Here is a 27563-nt window from a genome sequence, read left to right as displayed (position 1 = left end):
CCTGATTGCCTACCAGCATTCAGGGGGTAAAGATAACATTGCCTGAAAAAATTCATTTCACAGAGGCAGCCAGCCACCTCAGTGATCCCTGGCTAACACGTGCCATACGCTAAATAAATAAATAAGGGGGATCTTGGCGGACCATCCTTCTAATAGATCATCACTTAAGTATGATTCAGCAGTGTGATACTGCTCCCTATAACGGGTGCAGAGAAGAGAAACAAAACTAAAAAGGCTCTAGGGCCTAATCTATATGATTATATGATAGATAATAATCCTCTATAGAAATGTATCAGTAGCTCCTTGGGCAATCTGAGCTTTCTGAGTTGATGGAGGAAGAATTTTTTATTGTGTCTTTTTAATGATGATTCTGATAGTAGGTGTCCATTTCAAGTCTTGGGAGATTATAGAAGTCTGAAACCTGAAGGTCTCTACTGTTGATACTGTCTAATATTGTAAGAAGTGGTAGAATAGGAGAGCTTCTCCTAAAATGCCATCACTCTGCTAAATGCCTAATTCCTTTGGCACTCTCTTATGCCTAAAGATATTTTGTAGTAGGGCTGTCTTGCTATTATCCTTCTCATCTTCTCAGCCTTCTCATTTTTTTCATCCTTCTCATCTTTCTCAACTTTCCTACTATCCTACTAGTATCTTATGTTTTATTACTTGCTTGTACCTTATGATATGATATAAGATTATATATTATTATTTATGATCTGCAACTTACCGGTATGTACACGGAGAGCTTAAATACCTGAAACAAATTCCTTGTGTGTCTAATCACACTTGGCCAATAAAGAAGATTCCTACTCCTACTCCTACTCCTAGTTCTATATTAACAGTTAATGAAACTAAGTATGCATAGCCTATTGAAGAAATGAATGAGGGGTGATGTGATAGCTGTCTTCTAGTACTTGAGGGGCTATCAAAGAAAAGAGTGTATCCAAATCATCTGAGGGCAGGACAAGAAGCACTGCTTAGAAGCTCATTAACAAGAGATCAATCTGGAACTAAAGAGAAATTTCCTGGCAGAAAAAAACAATCAATGGAACAGCTTGCCTTCCTGAGTTGTTGTATTTCATCCCTGGAGGTCTTCAAGAACAGATTGAGCAGCTATTGTCCAGGATGCAATGATGTCTCCTGCCTTGGGCAGGGGTTAAACTAGAAGACCCAGAAAATCCTTTCCAGCCTTATGATTCTACAAAGGCTGCATGTTTTGTTTAAATGATTCTAATATATTTCTCCTTTTGTTTATTCTTGGATATTGAAGGAGTTCCCCATTTTACAGAGAGTTGTTTGTTATGATTAGGAGCTCTAGAACTGATGTCATGCTCATGTACTGGCTTGGCTCTTCTCCCCAGATTTAATGGGGACCAAACATAGCTGTTATATAATAGTTTCAAACTTGTCATGGATCTGCCTCCAGATGCCCTGCTGGCGTGAGTTTGGAGGAGGAGGGTGAGTTTGAGTCGGCAGAGGAAAGCATGGAGCTAAGTGTTTGGGGGCTCAGAAAGTGCTACTTTGGTGGAACAGCCTCAATTGGGTCAATTGGGCGAGCAACAGGCTGAGGCTAAGTGAGGCAAGGCACAGCTGCAGCAAGTTGGCCAGGATTGTCTCCTGGCCAGTCTCCAGATGAGGACTGGGAGCAGCTACAACCAGTTAGCAGTGAAGAGGAGTTGGAGTCCACACCTCCTCCCGATCCAAGGACAAGTAGAGCAGAGTGGAAACAGGCACAATGCCAGTCAGCTAGACTACACACAAGAAGGCAAAGTCACCTCTCACGAAGGACTGCACCAGTATTGCCTTTTAATCCTGCTCTGAGGACTTGAGCAGTGCTGGAGCAACCTACCCAGTTCTGTGCCTTGTGTGCTTGTGCCGCATATCCTGACTCTTTCAACTTGTGAACAGTTTTCCTGGACTTCATGTGTGCCCATTGGACTCAGTTACCCAGTGCTTTTTCCTGTGCTGAGCTCCGGATCTGAATCTGTGCAATGAAGGTGCTTTCTGCGGATCTGTTTTTTTGGGGGTAGAATAAACACCTATAGACTCTTGATGTATGTGGAGGGGGGGCGGGCAGCGCGAAACCTGTGAAGATCAATAATTTCTCTATTTGAAACATCAAAGCCAAAACCAGAATAAATAGCTACACCCACAAAAAAAAAAGGTGGGAATCACACAATGGATAAAAAATATAATATCAATAAATAAAGGATTTACAATAATAATATTTAAAAAGAGTTATTCCACTCATTCCTTCATTAAATGTATACCGTTAGATTTAGATCGTCTTAAGAAAATTCTCCATAAAACTCAAAATATTAGTACTGATACTGATCTCATCAATGTTTGTCATTGTTCCAAAAGTAAAAGTACCTGCTTATGTTTTGGAAATGTATCCTCGGAGAGGCAATTCCATTATCAGTAAACATCCATATTCTCTTCAGTTCCTTGAAGAACTGAACGTTTATGTTTCTTTTCCAAGAAATAATTGTAACTTTTGGGATTCATATCTGCAGGCTTAGTGGAGGAGCCATGACCAAATACTGCAGCAGGGAACTTGCAGACGTATTCAGGAGAAACCAGAAATTAAAAAACTTGAAGTTGTATCTCTACGATATAGATGACGGAACAGTGGAGACACTGTGTAAGGGGCTTCAACACCCAGACTGTAAAGTAGAAAAACTATGGTAAGTGATCCAGGGAGAGGCAGTTCAGTTGCCATACATAACCATATTCTCTTCAGTTTCTACAACAATGTAGCCCATGCTTGTTTCTTAAGAAATAATTTTAATTGTTTTGAATCTTTTTTATAGGTTTAGTGGAGAATTTGTGACTGAATTCTGCAGCAGGCATGTTGCAGAAGTATTCAGGAGAAGCCAGACAATAAGAGCATTATGGTTGGTGCTAAAGTATCCAAAAGATCAACCATTCAGAATGCTATGTGAAGGGCTCCAACATTCTGCCTGTAAAGTAGAAGAGTTCGGGTGAGCAATCATGTTTCTTTTTTAGTTTGATGTACGTAACTTTCTCTTGAGTTCTGGAAAAGTATCTAAGGAAAGGCAGTTACAGTTCTGATGTATAACCACATTATCTTCACTTCCTTGTGTTTTCTGAGATAGAATTCTATCCAGGATCATAGTCACAAAGGCATTAAGATGCCCTCCTAGATTTACTAGGATATTTGAGAGCTCTCTTTTTTCTGACTGCAAAGATACTTTCTTAGCTGTTAAGTGCTGAGAATCTGCCTGAAGGGCTACTTTTTTCTGAGATCTGTTCCTTATTACTGAGAAAAAAACTCAGTAATTTATAAATCTTCTGCCAGGTTTGCCATCGTAATCACTTCAGCCTACTTTGCTACGCTGGCATTCTGCCATATATGCAGAGAGGAGGGAGAATGGGAATGCAGGGAAGGGGATTGACAAGATGACAGGAACCAGAGGTGCCATTCCGAAACAAACTGGTGGGAGAGACTGGCAGATCCAAGTGTGAAAATGGAATGCGGAAGTCTACCAAAGAGGCACCAACCCATAACACTGTTACATAAACACTTAATTTGAATACTAGGGAAGATTTATGAATAGTCAAGCGGGGGGGGGGGGTCTGGGAGAAAGGGAAAAATCAGGATTTATGCAGGAATAGTCAGCTCCAGCTTTGCTTACACTGTAGCTATTTGGCTTTAGTAAAAGAATATAATTTTTTCCAAATGGAATCAAGGGTCTTTCTTTCTTAAGGATCCAAGCTAGGACAAGCCTGACATCTTCATTAAGCAATTTGTAGATATGACAGCAATTACTCTGATAAAAAAAAATCTGCACGTAGACTTTATAGAGGTATAGATCTATAGCCTTTGTTCATTCTTTCTTCATTATTTGAGTGGATAATATCACCTTGTTAACACTTCCTGGACTTTTTCTTCAATTGTTTACTAGCTTCCTTTAATACAGTAAAGATCTGTAGAAGAGCCATGGTGGTGCAGTGGTTAGAATGCAATACTGCGGGCTACTTCTGCTGATAGTTGGCTGTCTGCAATTTGGCAGTTTGAATTTTACCAAGCTCAAGGTTTTCTCAGCCTTCCGTCCTTCCAAAGTCGGTAAAATGAAGACCAGGATTGTTGGGGGCAATATACTGACTCTGTAAACCGCTTAGAGGGGGCTGTAAAGCACTGTGAAGTGGTTTATAAGTCTAAGTGCTATTGCTTATTGCTATCTTTGAAACTTTCTTATACTTAAGATTTTGGGAATCTGCTTTAATATTAATATTGGCTTGTGAGGTATTGGCACTGAATAATTTGGACTTACCAGACTTCTGGGGAAGCAGTGGCAAAATTAGCATTCCTCTCTGGACAAGGAGGGGACTTAGCATTGCCCCCAAGCACTCTAGTCTCTGGTGAACTTCAGGGTCTGGGTGCTAAGCGATTGCTACCTTTATCCAAGGGCACAGGGTTCACAAACTAATTTCTTAATCACTTCTGGAAATTGTTTGTTATCTACTTTGTATTAGAAACCTTCAGAATAGTAAATTTCATTACACTAAGTGATTGTTCTTCAGTCCTAAACGAAAGAAGTTTTATGTAAATGTAAGCAATAAAAAAAATCTTATCTCTTATTTTGGAATAAACAGCAAAAAGTAATGAGAACATTGACTTTGGGAAGTTATATGCAGAGTAAGGGTCCAGATGGATCTGAAATAAATATTTGAAATTAATTATTAAGATGGGAGAGGCAGTTCCGTTATCAGCAAATAATTATATTCTCCATATTCTCTTCAGTTCCTTCAAGAGTATAGTTTATGCTTGTTTTCCAAGAAATAATAGTATTTTTTGGGGATTCAAACATGCAGGCTTTTTGGAAAATACTTGGATGAATATTGCAGCCGGCATCTTGCAGAAGTACTCAGGAAAAACCAGAGATTGAGAAAGTTATGGTTGTGGATTGAGGGTTCAAAAGTCGAAATGGTGGAGTTGCTGTGTGCGGGGCTTCAACACCCAGACTGTAAAATAGAAAAACTATGGTAAGTGATCATTGTTTATTTTTTTAGTTTGATGTTGTTACTTTCTCTTGACTGTTTCTCTTCTGAAAATATATCCAGGGATGGGCAGTTCAATTGCCATATATAACCATAGTCTCTTCAGTTCCTATAATACTAAACACAGTAAGGAACAAACAATGGAGGAAAAAGCGAAGGGACTAGAGCTGTGATGGCGAACCTATGGCACGTGTGCCACAGGTGGCACACAGAACCCTTTCTGCTGGCATGCCAGCCATCGCCCCAGCCCAGGTCCACCGCACATTCATGCACCTCCCATCGGCCAGCTGGTCTTCCAGTCTCTGCCGCGCATGCACGGAGGCAGGGCCTTCCCCGATCTCTGCAGGTTCTACCCTCTGCAGATGCCTCTCCGTGGCAGGAAAGCAGGAGAAAGCTAGCACGCGATGGGGGGAGAAACTGAAAAGATCTGAGGAGGCACAGAAGGCAGGAGGCACTCAATCGGAGAAGGCAGGAGAAAGCTAGGATTCGATGGGGGGAGAAACTTTGGAGATCGGAGAAGGCAGGAGAAAGCTAGGATTCGATGGGGGAGGAACTTTGGGGATCGGGGAAGGCAGGAGAAAGCTAGGATTCGATGGGGAGAAACTTTGGAGATCGGGGAAGGCAGGAGAAAGCTAGGATTCGATGGGGGAGAAACTTTGGAGATCAGGGAAGGCAGGAGAAAGCTAGGATTCGATGGGGGAAAAACTTTGGAGATCGGGGAAGGCAGGAGGCAGCTCTTTAGCACAGCTAAAGCACAGCTCTTTAGTCAGATCTCTCCCCCCTACAAGCGCGGCTCTTTTAAACAGGGAAAGAAGACAGGCAAGAGAACGAACACCAGGAAACTTTGGAGTTGCCCGATCATCAGCCAAGCGAATTCCGGCTCTAGAGCCACCCCAAACCCCACAGCCCATGAGCAAGGTGGAAGAAGGGAAAAGCCCCTCTCTTTTCAGTTCCCCATTGGGCTGGCTCCGCGAAAGGCTGCCTCCCGGTCTCGGATCCAGTTCCCTCCTAAAGTTTCAAGGGCCACCACATGATTTCCATGAACTTGAACTGAGCAGAATTGCGGGGCCGAGCTGGGCGAATGTGGCGGCCGAGTGCTCAGCGTCGGTGGCAGCAGGCAGGTGTTGGGGAAGCGCTGAGGGCAGCATAAGCATCTGGGATGCCCCTCTTTGGGCTTTCCACTTAGGTGGTGATAGGTGCAGCCAGTCCCCGTCCACCACCTGCTTGGCCTGCAGCTCCCAGTGGGAAGGAGCCCAGGCAAGCCGCTCATTCAGAGCTTTCTCGGGGGTACTTCTGGCCCTGCCATCTTGGCAGCGCCATGTGCCGGGTGGGGAATAGCTGTCTCACCAGGGAACGGGCTGGTACCTAGTTGTCCTCTGGTAAGAGGTATGCCGGCCCACTTGGAAAAAGTGGGGGGGCGCAATGGGGAGGGCAAGCATACACAATGTGGGCGCATGTGTAGAGGGAGCATGGGGGTGTTGTGCATACATGCGTAAATAGGGGCACGCATTGCATTATGGGTTCCGGCAAGCGGGAGCGCGATAGCGCTCGCACGCTCAGACTTTTGGCATGCAATGCCAAAAAGGTTCGCCATCACTGGACTAGAGACAAGTCTAGCCACTGAAACTTAAACAACAAAATGAGGAACTCCAATTAAAGGAAAAAGATTGCAACCAAATTGAACACCATAAGGAACAATTAAGTAACACAAGAATAAACCTTTAAATATAGACCAATGCAGAAGTGAAATCTGAACCGGTTTGCTACCAGTTCGCTGGCCACGCATGCTCATTGTGCGCAAAGTGCATGCTGTGCATGCACATGCACATTGCACACCAAACAGTGTCGGCTGGCAGCCCCCAGGATTAGAGTGTTCTCCGTGGCCGCACCGACCCTCTGGAATGGGTTACCCACCGGGCTCTGGACGGCCCCTGACCTCCGTACTTTCCACGCTGAGCTGAAGACATGGCTTTTTCAGCAAATTCCCTGATCTGCCGTGGGGTTTTTAATTGTCTGGGGATTTTAAATTGACTAATTTTAGTATTGGGATTGTTGTGTTGTTTTTATTTTGTGAGCCGCCCCGAGTCCTATGGGAGAAGGGCGGCATATAAATTTGAAAAATAAAATAATAAATAAATAAATAAATAAATAAATAAATAAATAAATAAATAAATAAATAAATAAATAAATAAATAAATACATGCTGCACATGAACATGCACAGAGCACTTTGTAGATCAGACAGTCTATCTAAAGTAGTTTGCTGTACCTCAGGAGCAAAGTTCAAAGATGTGACAGAGAGGCTTATGAAAATAATTAAATCCAGAGATTATTATTATTCTTTTCTCCTCATTCACATGGGGATGAGTCATATGACAAAGAGCCTGAAAACCATATCAAGAAGCTATGAGCCAAAAAGATGCGGGCACAGGTGGTGTTTTCCTCTCTACTCCCAATGAAAAGTAAACATCCAATCAGGGAATGCAGAACATTTTTTTCAATTTAAATATATTGTTTTATCATAAACTATAAAATACAGAACAGTAAAACAAACAAAATTAAACCAAATAAAAATACATTCAACCCTAACAACAACAACAACAACAACAACAACAACAACAACAATAAATAGTATACAAAAAAGGAAGGAAATGTTGTCAATTAAATTTAACATATAACATGTAGGATCCACCCTGGCTGAGTGCTGGAAGAAAAGAAAAAGCAATAAATTCTCCTCCCCTTTTACAAACATGTTTCTATTTGTGTGTGTATGTGTGTGTATGTGTGTATTGTATAAAGAAGAAAAAGTAGTCAACAGTTTGAGCTAAATATTACACAAACCCTCAAATCCCTCTGTTAGCCATCTGTTATTTATATTTAGCACTTAGAATGTCCACAAATGATTTCCAGCTGATTAGATATACAGCTGTCTAATCCATTATCTCTAATCAAAGCAGTTAATTTCGCCATCTCTGCTAATTTACTCATTTTCAAAATTCATTCTTCAACAGTCGGCATCTTTTCTTCTTTCCAGTGTTTGGCAAGTACAATCCTTGCAGCTGTCACCATGTAAAGGAATAGCATCCCAAATTGTTTTTCAATTGACTTGTCCATTGTACCTAAAAGAAGAGCTTCGAGTTTCATTAATATTGGTATCTTAAATATTTTTTCATTGTCATTGTTATGTGTATCTAGTAAGTTTTCACATATTTGCAAGACCACCACATATGAGAAAATGAACCTGGATTTTAACTATATTTCCAGCACTTATTAGAATCCCTTTCTACATTTTCGCTATTCTATCAGGGGTCAAGGACCAACAATACATCATTTTATAAATGTTTTTTTTTCAAACTATAATTTAATGTAAATTTTAATCCCTTCATCTATATTTTCTCACATTTATCTGGCATTATATTATACCCAATTTTACCATACAGTCTTTAACCTCTTCATCTTCTAGATTCATCTTGAGTAGCATTTTATATACTTTAGAAATCAAGTGTTCAATCTCTAGAACATTAATTAATGTCAAATTCTTATTTAGTTCTATGAAAACAAAACTTTTTATCAAGTTTAAATCTTTCAAAAATCTATAATAATTAAACCAATCACAAGCAAGTCCTTCACTTATTAGTTGTTCTATTATTTTTATCTTAAATCCCTCTTTTTCAAAGATCAATACATCTCAATATGTCACCATTTACATTCTGAAATCATCTCTGCTTTATGTAATGCTTCATGAGGTGATAGCAAAAGTGGCACTTTATCAGCTAATCTTCTTTTATACTTCCACCACACACATCCAATCAATTGCCTAATAACGTGAATCTGAAAGCCAAGATTAACTTTTACTTTGTCATACCGCAGATAGGCATGCCACCCAAATCAAAACCTTCAAGGTCTAACAGCCTTGACTTTTTTAAAGTTACCCAATCTTTTAGCCGTACCAGATGACAAGCATCATAACATAATCTAAGATCTGGCAAACCCAGACCTCTTCTATCTTTAGAATCTTGTAGTAGCTTATATTTAATTCTTGTTTTTTTATTTTGCCCAATAAATTTAGATATATCTTTCTATGCTGTTTCAAAGTAGAATATCTAATCAATATTGGTATAGTCTAAAATAGAATAACATTCTAGGTAGTGCATTCATTTTAATTACTGAAATTCTTCCCATTAATGACAAATGTAATTTTTGCTATCTATTTAAATCCAATTTTATCTCCTTCCATATTTCACCATAATTATTTTTGTAAAGCTTAGAATTTTCCTCAGTAAGAGTCACCACCAAGCACTGTACTTTTTTCACAACTTTAAAACCAGTGTTAAATTCCAATTTATTCTGATCTTCCATCTTTATGTTCTTAGTCAGTATTGTCATCTATGATTTATTTATTCTTAAACTTGCCATTTTTCCAAACATTTTAATCTTCCTCATAACATGTTCAATGTTCTCTAGCGGATCTTGCACAATCAATACCAAATCATCAGCAAATGCACGTAATTTGTAATTATGCACTTTAATTTGTAGTCCTTTTGCTCTGTTAGTCTGTCTAATATCTCTATTCAACAGTTCCAACACTAGAACAAATAATAAAGGGGATAATAGACACCCCTGTCTTGTTCCCTTCTGGATTGCAATTGACTTTGTAAAGTCTCCATTCACCATGATTCAAGCTTTCTGGAGTGTATAGATGGACTTCAGACCAGTGGTGGGATTCAAAAAATTTTACCTCCAGTCCTGTGGGCATGGTTTGATGGGTGTGACTAGGTGGTCATGTGACTAGGTGGGCGTGGCTTGGTTGTCACGTGACTGTGTGGGCACATGGCTTGGTGGTCATGTGGCTGGGCAGGCCTGGCTGGGTAATTGTGTGACTGGGTGGGCATGGCCTGAAACAAAGTAGATTTTCTTGAGTTGCTGGAGTCAAGTCAAATATAATAAATTATTATTATTAATTGCATATATATTTCTCCATGCTTGGTGACAAAAAGACTGTGGCTTTTCAGAGGCTTTATTAACCATCATTTAGTTTGGAAGCAGCAGAGCAACTTCTGCTCCAAATAATTTTACCCTCATTAACTACAGACCATAAAGCCAGAAAAATATATAATCATTATATATGCATTCTGTAAATAAATTGATACTGGAAAAAGCTATAGTAGTTTATCATCCAACATAACCATTAGTCTGTGTAGAATTTTAGACAGAATGCTTCACCAAGGATACCTGTAAAATCCAAATACATATTTACTAGTTTTTCTTCCAGTTTCCACTCATTCTGGCTTCCAACTGAAATGCCTGAAATTCTATCCACACTCACAGACTTAACATTCAATAAAATTAATGCTGCAGTTCAGCAATCTTCTTAGTTTTCTGCTGAAATGTACTGCCTGAACAGGGATTAATCCAGAAGCAGACTTACTTTCCCAGTTCCTTTTGACAAGCACTGACACCAGTAAACCAAGATGATCAAAATGCTCCCTGTGAAATGAATGAGAACTGCAGATAATTAAGATACTGCTTCAGTTAGTTCAACCCTTGCATAATGGCAAGCCTTGATTTGTGTGCTCACAAATTCCAAACTTATGTACATTTACTGGAAAATAAATTTTACTGGTTCCAAAGGCACAGATTTACGAATACTCAATCGTATTTCCAGTACATTTTCTCAGAATGTCTCTATTCTGACTTTATATTTATAAAGTCTATGGGGCAACTTGAAGAATAACTGTTTTGAGAGCTGCAGATGAACTGTTGTTATTGAATTTGCTGGATTTTCAGAGACTGGAGAAATACTGCCTTATAAGATTATGAGGCATGCATCGACCTCAATTAAGGTAACATTCATATATTGTATTATATGATTACTGCTTAGCACTTACCATGTGTGGTTAGGGTGCATTTGATAGAGTTGGCCTTCAGGAAAGCAAAATTATATGTAAACATTGAAATAAAAAGCCGAGGAAAATTTGTATCTTCTCCTGTCCTGACAGTGACTAAACCTGGTGGAACTATTTCAAAATCTTATCATCAGAAACTTGCAAACATTTGGCTTCTGCATTGAGCCTTTGCTGTTAATCTGGTAATCCAAGCAAACTACATATAAATATGTTCTTACTATGCTTGAATAACAAATGTAATTGGAGGTTTTGGTGAAAGTTTTTTTCCTTAAATTTCTCTTCCAGGATGGCTGTTCCTAGTTCATAAAAATGTTCTAGGGTTAGTGCTGTCTTAAATTTAGAGATAGGTATTTGATTTAATTATATTAGTAGTGTAAAACAGCAGAGGCTGACTACTGAAAATCATATCTAGGAAGGCCAGCAAATCTAATTGCCTTTCTACCTCCATAACATAATTTTAAGGCTGAGTATTACCTGTTTATAGCCCATCATAAGCACTACATCCCATGAAAAGCCATGACACGGCAATTTCCAATGAATTAGTCAATTAAATAAAAATTTTAAACTACTTTCTCTCCCGCAATCTGGGCTGAAGCAGAATTAAACCATATCTGCTCCTTTGTGCTTTCTGAATGGATTTTATAGGAAGGAGGCTTAATTTCACACCCATACACCCCAGCCACTTCCCACTCAATCTACCTCATTTAGGAAGCATGGAGGAGGTAGTCAGCAATAGCAAAACTCAATATCTTCCAAATGGGCTAGGCGTGGGGGGTGGGGGGGACAGAGAAAGGGATTCTTGCTCCAGGCTACTTTAAAATGTTTTAAAGTCTGGCCGTTCAGTTCCAGCAACATATCTTCAGCCTCATCCAAGGTGAGTGGCTGGAAGGGGAAGGGGAAGGGGAAGGGGAAGGGGAAGGGGCATGGCTGGGAGGGGCAAGGAGGTGTGCAGCACTACTGGTTCGTGCGAACCTGGCCAGACCAGCTGAATCCCACCACTGCTTCAGACCCTCTATAAAGCCCAATCCAAAATCCATCTTTGAACATAAAGGCCCAGTTCAAATTGTCAAAAGCTTTTTCTGCGTCCAAAAAGATTAATGCAACCTGTTTGTCATTACGTTGTTGTAAATATTCAATTATTCCATATTCAACCATAAAAGTAAAGATAACCCCTTCCAGCTCATCCAAGCGAAAGGGAATATTACTTTGTTTCAGGATATCTGTCAGGAAAAAATATTCTTTGTGTTTCCTTAATATTATAATTGGAATTTCTCTGAATATTTGCACCTCTTTTCCAAAAATGTTGAATCTCTTGTGGTAATGTTTCTGAATTAGTTGCTCTTCAATAGTTTTTCTTATAAATTGGATCCTAACATCTCCTGGCAGCTGTCTTTTGGCTGCATATGCTGAATTTATTTTGTAAATCTTGTCAATTTCTTTAGAGAAGTCTACTTTCTCATCATTAAAACATTTAATCATTTCTGTTACAATTACATCACTTAAATTATGAATTTGTTCAGATATTCCCATAAGATGCAGAAAAATTTCCTTCTGTTTCAGATCCAGTAAAAATAAATGTTGGTTAAGAAGATCTAACGTTGTGTATGTCTCATCCAATCTAATCTGTATATTTTAAATATCTTCTTTAGTTTGTTTTAGCTCTGATACTAATGATTCAAATTTTTATCAGATTTTTTATTCATCTCTTTTATTGTGTTATAAAAAACCTTTTCTCAAATACTTCCAAAACAAATTTGGTGCTGGGCTTGTCCAAATCATGTTTTAATACTTTCAATTCCTTCTTAGGCGTTTTTGCCAATATCCTCTCATACAGCCTGTCAGGGCAGTGATTTAAGAGCTGACCAGCTGCTACAATGATGCAATGATGTAATCATGGGAATGAGTCAGCAAGGCTTTTGGCTGTTATCCCTTTAAAAACCTGTATAATAAGAAGAGGCCCTGTTAGGGCATCTTTATCTCACCATATGTTCTTTCCTGCTGTAATAGCTGATTGTTTGACCTCTGCCTATAGTACATGTATGTATAATATATATTCTTTTGTAGATAAAACCACTGTTTATTACAAACCTCTGTTTGCTATTATTGCTCCTGTGTTATGTCACATATTAAAACTGTGCGCACTCTGACACAGCCAGTTGCTTGCAGCAGAAAAGCAGGCAAGAATACACTGTTTTCTTTTCAAAGTCAGATAAGTTCCAAAACTAAGCAACTGGTAGAGCAAATAGTGTGGATATGCAAATAAATAGAGAAAAAAAAGAGGTTTCTAAACTTTTAACATACTGTTGAAAGCCAAGAATTATATGTAGAGTACGGAAGAAATAGAATAAAGATGTAAAGTCTTTTCAAGTTGATAACATATATAATCTTTTTGGAAGAAGTTCAATATTATTAAATCAGTAGTTCATTTTTTCAGTAATCTAAACCCCCTCCCCCTTGTTGCCATTTGTCTTTTCCATATGGAATGAGTAATTATTTCAAGACATTCCTCCAATGTTATTAAATCAATTAAAGTCCACAAAGAGGGAAGGTATCTAAATTCGATCACACAGCCAGCAATTAACATGCAAAAAGGAAAAAGGAAAAAAAAACATTGCAAAGTGTGAAGTTAAAATAGAGGCATCTTTGAAGATGACTGGGTGGACATGATATAAATCTTCTTCTTTGGCAAACTTACTAGGGAGAAGAAATTTGCTGAATATTCACCCCGCCAGCCAAGGAATGTCATCCAAGGAGCTTCAGGGCAATTCCATACTACTCCTTTTCTAATCCAGCACTGAAGTAGTTATAGAGACCTGCTCTGTAGCTATCAAACCATACATTGTCTAGCAGAACAAAGAAATGAACTAGAATGCTGCTAGTTCAGAGCACCATACTGGGTGAAGTTCAGGGAATGTAGAATATTTTAAGTAAACAGTGTTTTCATGGTAAATATGTACCCACTCCCATTGATGAAAGACATACTGGCCCACTTGGCAAAAGAGAAAATCTTTCCCAAGCTAGATCTGCGAGAGGCAAGTGAGAATTAAAGAGAGGGACGAGTGGAAAACAGCATTGAACTGCCCATTAGGAAGCTTTCAGTTCAAAGTGATGTTTTTTGACCTCCAAGGAGCACTGTGGTGTTCATACAATTGATGAATGAAGTGCTGCATGAGCACCTATACAAAGGGGTCCTTGTGTACTTTGATGACATCCTCATCTTTACCAAGAAAATGGAGGAGCATGTTAAATTGGTTTGGCAAGTACTCAAAAAATGTCTAGCAGAAAACCTCTATCCCAAACTATCCAAATGTGAATTCCATAAGACCAGCCTTGACTGTCTGGGGTACTAAGTATCCAGTGTTTGGGTCAAAATGGATCCAGGAAAAGAAAACTCCAAAGCTTCCTTGCAAATGTCTATCAGCAATTGATTCCCTCCTTTGCAGAATTTGCCCTCCCAATCTCCAAACTACTAAAAACTGGAGGGGGGAAGTGAAACCATGACCAAGTCAACCCTTGCAATGGACGCTGAAATTCCAAGAAGCCTTCAAAATGCTCAAAACGCTCTTTGCTAAAGAACCAGTCCTTAAAACCCTGACCCAGAGATGCCTTTTATCATCCAGGCAGATGCCAGCTATATGGCAGTGGCCACAGTTCTCCTTCAGAGAAACTGGAGGAGAACCTGCAACCATGTGCATACACCTCCTGAAAGCTTATTAAGCCCAAAAAGGGGTTGGCAATGTGGAAGAAGGAAGCCTATGCAGTCTGCTGGGCTCTGCTAATGTGGCGCCACTTTCTTGAAGGAAGCAAAGTGCCTTTTGAAATATGGACAAATCATAAAAATCTGGAGGCTCTTAGGACCCCATGGAAACTTTCTCCCAAGCAGGTTCGGTAGGCGCAATACTTCAACCATTTTAATTTCACCTTGAAGTACATCCAAGGGAAGAAAAACCTTTTAGCAGATGCTCTGTCATGAATGCCACAATACAAGTTTTAGGAGGTGATCCATGCCATGATTCCTCCTTCCCAGAGAGTGACACAAGCCATGACCAGGCAGCAAATGCGAAAGCGATGAGCTGCGAGGGGGCGGGGGTTCTAATTCAGAACCTCAAAACTGAACTGCTTTTCCATCTTTGGTACAGGGACAACAAGAAGCTACTAACCTCCAGGGATTGACTAGCCTGGAAGGGCTCTAAACTATATGTCCCCAGTACCCTTCGACTTCAAGCGGAGCCATGACACAAAACAAGCAGGACACTTTGGGTTTCTAAAAACTCTAGAGACAATTTTGGTGGCCGAGAATGAAGAAAGACATTGATAACTATGTCAAAAGTTGTGCAGTTGGTGCCACTATGAAAAAAAGACCAGGAAAACCTCCTGGATTCCTCAACAAGTAGTCGGCCCATCCCATCCATGGGAAGAAATTGCCATGGATTTCATAGTGGAGCTTCCAGAAAGTGGGGGAAACACTGTCATTTGGACACTGATTGACCTCTTCTCTAAGTAAGCCCATTTCATAGCCTGCCCTGGTCTCCCGTCATCCCATAAACTAGCCAAGTTATTCTTAAAGCTCATTTACAGGCTGCATGGGGTTCCTAGGAGGATCATCTCAGATCAAGGGGTTCAATTTACAGCCAAGTTCTGGAAGGAATTTATTAGGTGAATTGGGTCCTCCCAGGGGCTTAGCTTTTCATGCGAGTACCAATGGGGTGGTAGAATAAGCTAACGCAATGATAGAAAAATACATGAGGTGCTACATCAACTACCAACAAGGACTTGCTGCCCTTCGCTGAGGTAATATACAATAATGCTGTACATACATAGTAGTACCAGACTCACCCCATTCAAAATAGCTACATGGATGGGAGCTTGTCCCCATGCCTGAGTTCCCTTGGGAGCCACCCTCCTCAGTGACCTTAACCAAATGAGTGAATTCACTGAGGAAAGCATGGGAAAATATAAAATGGGCTCTCAACGAGGCTGCCAAAATTCAGAAAGTCCAAGCTGATAAGCATCAATCCCCCAACCACCATTCCAAATTGGGGACAAGGTTTACCTCTCCACCAAGTATTTGAAGTTAAAACTGCCCTGCAAGAAGCTAGGACCAAAATTCCTAGGGCCTTTCCCCATCGTGAAAATCATTAACTCTGTTATAGTGGACCTAAAACTCCCCCATCTAATAGGGAAAGTGCATCTGGTTTTTCATAACAGTCTGTTAAGACCAGTAATAGAGTATCAGCTGAAGCTATAGCCCGGGTAGCCCCAAGACCAATCATAGTGCAGGGAGAAACTCATTACAAAGTAAAAAGGATTCTAGACTCTTGGATTATATAACAAAAAGTTAGTATCTAACAGTGGAAGGGGTATCTGCTTTCAGAAGCCACCTGGGTAAAAAGTAAGGATGTGAAAGCAGATCAGTTAACTAAAACGTTTCATGACAAATACCCTCGGAAGCCAAAAGAACCCCTTAGGGAGGGAAGGGGTGGTTGAAGAAGAACTAATCTGTTTTATGCTTGCATTTTCCAGAAATTTCTCATGCTTTAAGGAGGAAGGTCTGACTGTCAACTCTGAATCAAACTTGCCATGTACACTGGGAGGATAAGGGGGCAGGGGGAGTAAATAGACTGTCTCATAGACATAACAAAGAGTCTTCCCATGGGAATCAAGATCATCCCAACAAGTAGCAGTTGAAGGAGGAAAGGAGTGACCAAAGAGCCCGTCAACTGCTTTAATTGGATAATGTGACTTGGGAGTTTGGGGAGGGAAACAGCTACTCTTTTAATTATGCTATAACCGCAGGAAACTTCAGAGTTGGTTTTCACTAGCTGTGCCAATATGATGTATCCAATAAACATGTTCTTCCTGTCTCAGAGTTCTGATTTCTTTGGATGCGTTACTCTGAACACTGACAGGATGAGGAACAGGGTGTTGTTTCTCATTACCACAACATGAGATGAAACCCATGACTTGCCTAATAAAGAGGACTGGGGTGGCATTACAGTAATCTTCCAATATTTGAGATGCAGTCACAGAGAAGAGGGCATCAACCTATTCTCCAAAGCACTTCAAGGAATGAGAAGAAGTAACAGGTAGAGGATTATTAAAGAGAGATCCAACCTAGAACTAAGAAGAAATTTCATGGCAGTGAGAACAATTAATAAGTGAAAATGCTTGCCTCCAGAAATTGTGGGTGCTCTATCAATGGTGGTTTTTAAAGAGATTGGACAGCCATTTGTACAGAATAGCATAGGATCTCTGCTGAGAGTGAGTCAAAGTAGAATACTTCCAAGTGTCCTTCCAATTCTGTTACTCTGTATTGTATAAACTAAATAATTTTATTTTTGTGTCTGTGTGTGCTCTTTTCCACAGCATTCATGAAGGATTTCTGTCCAACTCATCCAGCAGTGATTTTTTAGAAGTACTTAAGAGATTAAGAGAGTTACAGTTATTTCTCTGCAGTCTAGATGAAAACGTAGAGGAAATGCTGTGTGAGGGGCTCCAACATCCAGAGTGTAAAATAGAAAAACTAAGGTGAGTGATCACTGTTTTTTTGTTAATTTGATGTACTTTCTCTTGACTGTTTGTGCTCTAGAAATATATCCAGGGAGAGACATCATTTGCCATATATACCCATATTCTGCAATTCATATCAGAATACAGTCCATACTTGTTTTTGAAGGAATAATCGTAATATTTTGCCCTTTTTGCTACAGGCTTGAGGGACGGTTCCTGAAAGAATCCTTCTGTGAGTCTTTTGCCAAAATACTAAGGAAAAAAACGAGATTGAGAGAGTTGGATTTATTATCCAATGACACAAATAAGAAAGCAGTGAAAATGTTATGTGAGGGGCTCAAACATCCAAACTGTAATGTAGAAAAACTAGGGTGAGTGATCAGTTTGATATACGTTACTTTCTCTTGAGTATTTGTCTTCCAGAAATATAGCCAGGGAGTGAAATCATTTGCCATATATAACCACATTCTCTTCAAATTCTACAAAACACAATCCATGCTTGCTTTTCAAGAAATAATTGTAGTATTTTGCTCTTTTCCTTACAGACTTGGTGGAAAGTTTCTGACTAAATTTTTCAGCAGTCATCTTTCAGATGTATTCAGGAAACATCAAACACTGAAAGAGTTACAGTTGTTTCCCATCAACAATATTGATACAGTAGTGGAAATGCTTTGTGAAGGGCTCAAACATTCAGACTGTAAATTAGAAGTACTACGGTGAGTAAGCAGTGTTTTTTAATTTGATTTATGTTATTTCTCTTAAACGATTCTATTCTGGAAATATATCCACAGGGAAGCAATTTTAATACATTATATAATAATATTTTCTATGGCTGCTTCAAGACTAGAGTTCATGTTTCTTTTCAAAGAAGTTATTCTAATTCAGGCTTTGTGTAGTGTCTGTCAAAGAGCCACTATAGGGATCTTGCTGAAGTATTTGGGAAAAACAGTCACTGAGAGAGTTAGGGTTGTTTGTCCATGTTAAAGATGAGAATGGGCGGGGAGGGTCAATGGAGGAGGAAAGCTGGCTGTAAATGGCCTGAGGCAGGTGATTGTGGGTGAAGGAAGTGTGGCCAAGGGTCCGTGACTAAATATCCTAAACCCCAAGTATTATCAAGGGAACCAGTTGTGGGATTCAGTCGGTTCACACCAGTTTGGGAGAACTGTTAGTTAACTTTCTGAGCATTTTGGCGTACTGGCTGTTGGAAGAAATCTCCTTCCAACAGCTTTTTGTTTTTCCCACCTTAAAGGGTTAATCCTGTCAAGAAGGCAGGAAGGAGACATTCTGGTGTGCCTCTTTGTGTTGTTTCTAGCTGAATCCTGCTTATCTTTAAGTTTTTTCCAAAACTCCCTTTGACTTAAGACTTGTTACATTGTAACAGCAGTTAATGGTTCTTGGCAGTACGCCCAGATTTTCTGCAGTCTTAGCCTTAGCTTCTCTGGAATTTTTTTCCTTTGCTGGTGCTTATTAGGGGCTTGACTTTCTTAAAGGGGAAGGGTTATTTTAAGCCTTTTACATTGCTTTAATAGTTCCTGGCACTGTCCTTTTGGGGTGTATTTCCAAGAGGCAGGATGCAAGCTTGGCACTCTGTCTGATTTTTTTTACTGCCTTTCTGGGGGCATGTGATCTTTACTTAAATCTGGATGGTTTCCTTAGGATATCTTAGGATATCTTGTGAGGTGAGTGAGGCCAACTGGTATCTTTAAGTTGTGCAAGTGGATCTAAAGATTGCTTCCCCTGGGTGGGAAAGGGTGCTTTTGTCAGTTCACTGAGCACAGGAGTTTCTTGTCTATGGGGATTCTTCAGTCAACCAGGTCATGATTATCCGAAAGGTGCTTTCTTCAAGAGGCAACTGGACTTTCTTAGTTTCCAGAAAGTCCAGTTGCCTCTTGAAAAAGCACCTTTGGGACAGGAGTCTCTTGCATTGCTAGGGGTGGCTTGGGAGGGCAAAGACTTGAACCTGGGCCCCCTATATACTTTGTTAATTTGTCTTTTTAGCTTGGCATTTTGTAGCCCAAGTATGCCCTCTCATTTTCTGGAGAGCTTAAATGACTTCTCTACTAAAGGGTTTCACTTTATGAGCAAAAGTTGGCTGCTGATAGTTATCATTGCATTTTAACTATTTTAATTCCTCAAGGTGCTCTGGCACCCTGCCTGATTTGTGACTCTTGGTTGCAGATATTGTTGATGAAAAGGAAGGTATTCAGACAGAATGGTTTAGGTTTCCATGATGGCTGTGACTGTCATTGATCTTCAGTGTGCATTTCCCCCATTTCTAATCTAATGATTGGTATTTAGGGCAGCTTTTTGCAAGTAAACAAGTTTTTTATATTTTTGTATAGGTAATCCTTGACTGACAACAGTTCATTTAGTGATCATTCAAAGTTAAAATGGCACTGAAAAAAGTGACTGATGACAGTTTTTCACACTTATGACCATTGCAGTATCACCCCGGTCATGTGATCAAAATTCAGATGGTTGTCAACTGTCTCACATTTATTATGGTTGTACTCTCCCAGGGTCATGTGATCCCTTTTTGCAACCTTCTGACAAGCAAAGTCAGTGGGGAGGACAGATTCACTTAACTTAAAAAGTGCGGTGATTCACTTAACAAACGTTGCAAGAAAAGTTGTGAAATGGGGCAAAATTCACTTAATAAATTTCTCACTCAGCAACATAAATTTTGGGCTCAATTGTGGTTGTAAGTCGAGGAGAAGCTGGGCCAGGCAAGGTCAGGACAGGACAGGCGTGACAAGGAGTGGCTGGGAGGGGAGGGGTGAGGCAAGGCCGTGTGAGGTGAGGCGCCTCTCAATGTGAGTGACGTCAAGTTGGCCATGCCCACCCAGCCACACCCTCTCAGTCAGTCATTAGGGCAGAGAAGTGGTTGTTAAATTATTTGAATCCCACCACTGAGCATAACATATACTTTCTATGCTTCTGAAAGCACACAATTATCTCTTGATCATTCCTTGTTCTTTTAATTCAAGGAAGGTTTTCCTCATAAACTGGAGGTGATCTGACAGATTTTCTTCACACTTTAACCTTACTCTATAAAGTGTTCTTGTGAGAGTTATTTTGCTGCTTTCAGTCTCTCTTACATAAATTCTTTGTAAGGTAAGCCAGCATTCTCTAGCCAATGTTGGTCCATGTATATGTATTGCCTTTCTGCCAAGCACAAACTTATGTTAGCTAGTGCTTTTTCATTTTGCCTTTGCCTCTCCTCATTGAGATTTGCTAGAGGATTGCTTACCACTGTCCACAAATCTACCTCGGCAGAAACATCTCCAGGTTTAGTCTCCATGAGAGATAATTTGTCTCATTAAGACAAGCCGTTTCTATGACAAATAGCATGATGCTGTCTTTACAGGCCAATTGTCCTCAGCATTTTTCAGGATCACGAAGAAACTGTTACCTCAGAGAAACTTACACTGGTGCTTCAGGGCACTTCTGGGCCCATAACCTGTCAGGGAATTGTGCAGCAGGTATCTAAATGAAGTCAGTGATGCTGACACAAACTTGTGGTTTTATATAAATAAATATATTTTACATCTATTTTTCAGCAAACAAGATAGTCAGGCAAACAGGAGCACCATGAGGTAAATCACAGAGCACACAGGTGGGAAAACAGGGAAATTCCCCCTTTACACCCACAGCAACCAATCACAGCTCAGATTGCCTCACACAGGAGTCAGCTCTCTTCCACCAATCAGCTATAACTGTGTGTTCTGACTCCTGGTACAACCCCTATTTTTCCAGCTATTAAATTTGAAAATCTTGACAAGCACTGTGTGAGGGGGCCAAAGATGGAGAGTGATTTATGTAGGTGAACAGAATTTTCAGTTAGAGGTGTACAATTATCTCTTGATAATTGATGTCTTTTGTAAACATATCCGGGGAGACCACAAATAATGAAATTCCATCCAGGTTCTTCAAGACATATGTTCATAGTTGATTTCAAAGATCTATTTGTAATTTTTCTGACCTTTCTATGTAGGATTAATGGAGAGTACTTAGAAGTACTCTGTGGGCACTCTCTGTCCTTTGGGAGACAGATTGCAAGAATTGTCACGATAAACCAGAACCTACGTAAATTGTATTTGCATGGTGACTGCATTAGTGGCTACGAGACGAAGCTGCTCTGTGAGGAACTAAAACACTCAAGGCATAAGTTAAAGGAGCTATGGTAAGCCATTAGTTTTGTTTGATTTCTATATTGTTCATATTTCTTAGATTTTATTATGGAGACATTTTAATTTAAATCAAATGAAGTGAAATATTTTACTTCTGATATTTTGAATATATTTTCCTTGTTAATGAGAATTTATTCACTTATTCCATGTAAGTTTTTAAAACTGCTTGTTTAAGAGAAACTTGTTACTAACTTTTTTCTTGTTTTTATTGAGAAAGGCATTGATATCTTTAATCTATTTCTTGTAGAAACATAAGATATAATAATTGAATTGCTATGGTAATAATTAAAACCTTCAGATCCAGCAGCAAAATTATCACAATTGCATCCTTTGTCTCTTAGAATTGCTGGAAAATGTGATGGCATGATATATGATGGCCTGATTGCCATGTTTTGATTTTGCTTAGTTTTGGTTTTTACTAATGTAGCACAACTCTAGGCAGCTCATTACAAAAGATGGCTAGTCATAAACCAACAAACACACCTACAGTAAGTAATGAGACTGGCACGTGTTGCTCTTCATAAAATATTAAAATATACTCTGGGCTCATTGATGCATTGAGGGGAAGCTTCCTCTAACTGGATAACCTTCTCCAACACATTGACTTGTTAGCAGGACTGTTTGGGGAGGAGTGCTGTAGTGCTCTTATAGAAGACTATTAGACTCATGTTCAAAAGTGGCACAATAAGAGCTAACATATAGGATGGAAGGATTGCAAGCTAGTATGTAGAGCAAGAAAACTGCTGGAGAGAAGATTTCAGTCCTCCAACCTTGTATCCCACTGGGTCAGTTCTGCTATTACAGTGATCAAGATCTTCAAACACTCTAACCCTGATCTTTTGAATCTTTCGTGATTGAGCTTTGTTGGGTTTGTTGAAATTAGTTTTCTACAGTCCAAAGAATAGATCTGATTAAGTTTATTTTTCACAAATCTTCTTTTCAAGATAGACATATACAGTGCATTCGAAAAGTATTCAGACCCCCTTCACTTTTGTCCATTTTGTCATGTTGCAGTCTGATTTCACAGTTTCTTTTCTCATTAATCTATTCTCACTGTCCATAACAAGAAACTGAAAACAGATTTTTAGGTATGTGTGTAAATTAACTGAAATATCACATTGGCATAAGTATTCATACCCTTTGCAACAACATGTGAAATTTAGCTCTGGTGCCTCCCATTTCTCTTGATAGTTGCTGACATGTTTCTACATCTTGATTGGAGTCCACCTGTGGTTAATTAAAATTATTGGGCATGATTTGGAAAGGCACACACCCAGTGATGGGATTCAAATAATTTAATAACTGATTCTCTGCCCTAATGACCAGCTAGGTAGACATGGCTAGGTGGTGTTATGACCGTGTGGGCATGGCCAACTCAATGTCACTCACATTGATGGGCACTTCACTTTAGCTGTTACAATGTAGTAAGGGTTAACTAGAGAGGCAGGTTCTGTAAGCAGGGCAATAAAGCTTAGGCTAGAAACAACACAAGAATGTTTCCTTCCTGCCTTCCTTACAGAATTAGCCCTGTAAAGTGGGAAAAAAATTAAGATTTCTTCCAACAACTGGTTCTCCGAACTGCTTAGAAAGTTAACAACCGGTTCTCCCAATTGGTGCAAACTGACTGAATCCCACCAATGCACACACCTCTCTATAGAAAGCCTCACAGCTGACAATGCATACAATAGCAGAGCAAAAGCCATGAGGTCAAAAGAACTGCCTGCAGAGCACAGACACAGGATTATTGTAGGCACAGATCTGGGGAAGGCTACAATAAAATTTCCACTGTACTGAAAGTTCTTAAGAGTGTCCTCCATAATTCTCAAATGGAAGATGTTTGGCACAACCCAGACTTTTCTAAGAGTATGTCACTCATTCAAACTGAGCAATTCAGTTTGGGGGAGAAAGGCCTTAGTAAGAGAGATGACCAAGAGCCTCATGGTCACTCTGACTGAGCTCCAGAGATCCTGTGTGGATATGGGACAGAGTTCCAGAAAAAAACATTACTGCAGCCCTCCACTGATCTGGGCTTTATGGTAGAGTGGCCAGACAGAAGCCTCTCCTCAGTGCAAAACATATGAAAGTCTGCTTGGAATTTGCAAAAAAACACCCGAAGGATTCTCAGACTGAGGAACAAGATTCTCTAGTTTGATGAAACCAAAATTGAATTGTTTGGCTTCAATTCTAAATGTTATGTCTGGAGGAAACCAGGCACAGCTCATCACCTGCTCAATACCATCCCAACAGTGAAGCATGATGGTGGCAGCATCATGCTGTGGATATGCTTTTTAGCAGCAGGGACTGAAAGACTCCTCCGGATTGAGGGAAAGCTGAATGGAGCAAAGTACAAGGATATCCTCAATGAAAACTTGTTCTGCTCAGGACCTCAGATTGGGTTGAAGATTCACTTTCACTAATAGCCAGACTTGGACTTTGCTTCAGACTCTTACAAACCCCAAATATTGAGCAGATTGGAGAAGCCTGAAAGCAATTTTAATTAAGCCAAGACAAAGTAAGGATCTCTCATTCATTCTCTTTGAAAGAAAAACATGTTAGATGTAGCTCTGCCTGATCCAGAACAAGTCAATCTCAATTTTTTGAATTGGAGAGTAACAGTATGAAATAACTGTAAGTCTAAAATATAAAATTCAATTCAGGTAAACAGATAACATTGCAAATATATATATAAAAACCCTTCCAGCACCACATAATATATATAAAATGCCTATATCAAAACAGTAACGTTATTGGGTCACTATTCCATTTTTATTTTTAAATTTGATGACATCACTTTTAAACTCCTATTTTCTTTCATACTTTTTTACCTTCTTGGTTTGACCTAAAAGTTTATTATAGAGCCTTAAACCCAAGTATTCCTTGAAGTCTTCTAGTAGTCAACTTTTTCTCTTGAATCAAAGTGAGCCCTTGAATAAATCCATCACTGGCTGCTCCATTCAGTATGGCCCTTTCAACTTATCCATTGTTGGCCACCCAGTACCATCATGGACAGAAGATTAAATCATGGAAATATTTTCTTGGCTATTGCTTGGAAGGATCAACTGAGAACCAGGTTGGATAAATTAGGGAGGGGGAGGGGCAATACTCACATTGAGAGATGTAATAAAAATATGAGAAAATTATGATTTTTGCCTGATTTCGGGGGAAATCATGCAGAGCACTTGAGTAATATGGGGACACCAAGGAAGAAAGAAGAAATAATTCTTTTCCTAAAATGGATTTTATAGGGATAGCAAATTCTTCTATTGACAATTAAAATATAGGGTTTTTTTTGAATCAGATGAGATGTACTTAGAATGAGTGTGACCAAATAAATCTTTGAATTATCTTGGCTGCATCAGATTATATTTGGAGGTTTGGGTCTGCCTTCAAAGATGGTCAGATGGGTCCCTGCTCAGTCTGATAAAGATATTACTGTGGATTTATCTTTTATTGGGGGATTAAAATAAGATTTTCTTTTTCATTATAGGTTGAATGGAAAATATATTATACAGAATGGAGAATGGGTGAACATGGACCATACGACTAGAGCCTCCCATGCAAATGTTTTTTCTTCATCCTTGCCTGTTTCTTTTGTGGCTCGCCGGCAGCCAGTGGAGTTGGCAGAAGAGTCAGACAGTGAGGAGCTTGGGGAGGAACTTTGGCCAGTCCTGGGGGCTGATGAAAGCTCGGACGAGAGCTCTGTGTTAGAGGCAGAGTGGGAACTAGAGAGAAGCAAGGCAGAGGAACAGTTGGAGCACATGTGCAGAGCTGCCATAAGACAAGAAAAACTAAGAAAGCCGAGTCTACTCAGGACAAGAGCCACATTTTATTTTTGTTTTTTGTTTGTTTGTTTTTTACTATTAAAAAGTTTTTTATTTTAAATACATTAAAACAAAACACAAGACATACAAACACTTATATACATCACTTTCTTTTGTTAACAGCACATTTAAGGTGATCCTTTCTTATTATTTACACATGTTCTATCTTTATCTTAATCTGCTTAAGCTATCTAACCTCCTATATTTCATCTACATTTTACCTTGCTCTTCAACATACTTTTTCCGTTCCCCCCCTCATCTCCTCCTCTCCTTTATTCCTTTTTCTCATTTTTCCTATTCTCCAACCAATCATACCATCTATACCACACTCTATAATATTCTGTATCCTCTTTCTCCTTGAGTTCCTTTGTTAATTTGTCCATCTTTGCGCATTCTAAATTTTTTTTAATTACATCATCTTCTGATGGTGGGCTTTCCTTCTTCCAATTTTGCGCATATACTATGTGGGTTGCTGTTAGTATGTGTAGTGTTAAATATTGCATTTCCTTTGTATAGTTTTCTATGGGAATCCCTAGTAAGAATTGTTCTGGCTCTCCCTTTATTGGTTTCTGTATTATCTCCTCTAAAAACTTTTTAACTTTAGCCCAAAATTGCTTTGCCACCGGGCAGGTCCACCAAAGATGATAGTAAGTTCCATAGTTATTCTTACATTTCCAGCATTTCGGTGAATTACCAGGGAGCATCTTTGCTATTCTAGCTGGCGGAAGATGCCATCTATGAAACATTTTCATCTAGTTTTCCTTGTATGCCATTGATATTGTCAATTTCATATTTGTTTTCCACATCCTTTCCCACTTCTCTAATTCTATCATATGGTTGAAATTTCTTGCCCATTTAATCATAGTGTCCTTCAATATTTCCTGTTCCATTTTATGCCGCAATAAAAATTTATATATTTTACTAATTAATTTTTTGTCCTTCCCGTATATAATTTTGTCCAGTTTGTTTTGCTCCAATTGTATCTGATTGGTCTTATTGTCTTCTGTATACTTTGCTCTAATTTGTAAGTACATCCACCATTCAACTTCCCTATTCATATTCTGCTCCAATTCTTGTTTTGTTTTTAGTTTTCCCACTTCATTTAGTAAATCCCTATATTTAATTATTTTAGTCCAATCTAATAAATTTGGGTGCATTAATGTTTCATGGGTGAAATCCAATTTGGTATTCTCATATAGTGTTGCTTTTTAATTTTGTTCCAAATTAATAGTAGTGAGTTCCTGATTATATGTCTTCTAAAATATTCATGTGATTTATGTTTTTTTGCCCCACAAAAATGCAAGCCAACCTACCTGTAAGCCATGGCCTTCAATTATTAGGGTTCTTTTATTTCCCAACTCAATCCATTCCTTTATCCAGGTCAGGCATGCTGCTTGGTAATAAGTCTCCCAATCCTGGAGGGCTACTCCTCCTCTGTCTCTAGTGTCTTGTAGAGTTTTTAACCTAATTCTGAGCTTTCTCCCTTGCCAAATGAACTTCATTTCATTGCCAAATGAAAGTGGAAAAGGCTGTCAAAGAGTATTGGAATGGTAAAAGTTGATTTGAGTGGTGGTGAATAAATTGAAGGAATTGATATACAAGAATCAGTGGTAAAAGGCAAAGAAGACAAATATAGAATTCAGAATACTAATATAAATAAAAAACTACAGCTATAACTTTAGAATAAAATACATACATATATAGAGATATACATAGATACATATAGATACTAGTTTGACTGAGATATAGAATTTGAACACTGCTAATAGACCACTAATAGAATAAGTAAATAAGGGTGGAATTACTTAAATCAAGTTTGTAAGAATTTAAACAATTAAAGTAAATTAGAAAGTAGTAAACATAGAAGAGTGCCTTGAATCAAACAGAAGAATACATGTATATGATTATGTGGAAGAATTTTACAAGAAATCTAACAATGTCAACCACAACAACAGTGACTAAAACTGGAAAAAAGCCTACCACAAATCCAACATCCATGGCTTCCCCCATAACTCAATGGTCAATTGAAAATATGCTAGGAAAGGAAAAAGATAAAGCAGAGCCGACAATGAACAGTATGCAAAATATGCTCCAAATGATTCAAGAGACCTT

The 27563-nt window shown here is 39.1% G+C and overlaps 1 protein-coding gene across 1 annotated transcript in view; it reads left to right on the top strand.

Annotated features, from left to right (window-relative positions):
* LOC139327512 (NACHT, LRR and PYD domains-containing protein 12-like) overlaps nt 1-26343 on the top strand; it is a 56730-nt gene extending 30387 nt beyond the window's left edge. Inside the window, exons 9-16 of the mRNA XM_070957355.1 lie at nt 2517-2687; nt 2814-2984; nt 4840-5010; nt 17297-17458; nt 17641-17811; nt 17986-18156; nt 21435-21623; nt 25118-26343. Coding sequence (XP_070813456.1) covers nt 2517-2687; nt 2814-2984; nt 4840-5010; nt 17297-17458; nt 17641-17811; nt 17986-18156; nt 21435-21623; nt 25118-25511 — 1600 coding nt within the window. The 3' untranslated portion in view covers nt 25512-26343. The remainder of the gene's footprint in view (nt 1-2516; nt 2688-2813; nt 2985-4839; nt 5011-17296; nt 17459-17640; nt 17812-17985; nt 18157-21434; nt 21624-25117) is intronic.
* Nucleotides 26344-27563: the final 1220 nt, after the last annotated feature.

The sequence above is a fragment of the Pituophis catenifer genome, unplaced genomic scaffold (assembly GCF_029215685.1).
Source record: "Pituophis catenifer annectens isolate HBS135680 unplaced genomic scaffold, rPitCat1.0.hap2 SCAF_1, whole genome shotgun sequence".
NCBI lineage: Eukaryota > Metazoa > Chordata > Lepidosauria > Squamata > Colubridae > Pituophis > Pituophis catenifer.
This window is presented reverse-complemented; position numbering and strand designations above follow the sequence as displayed.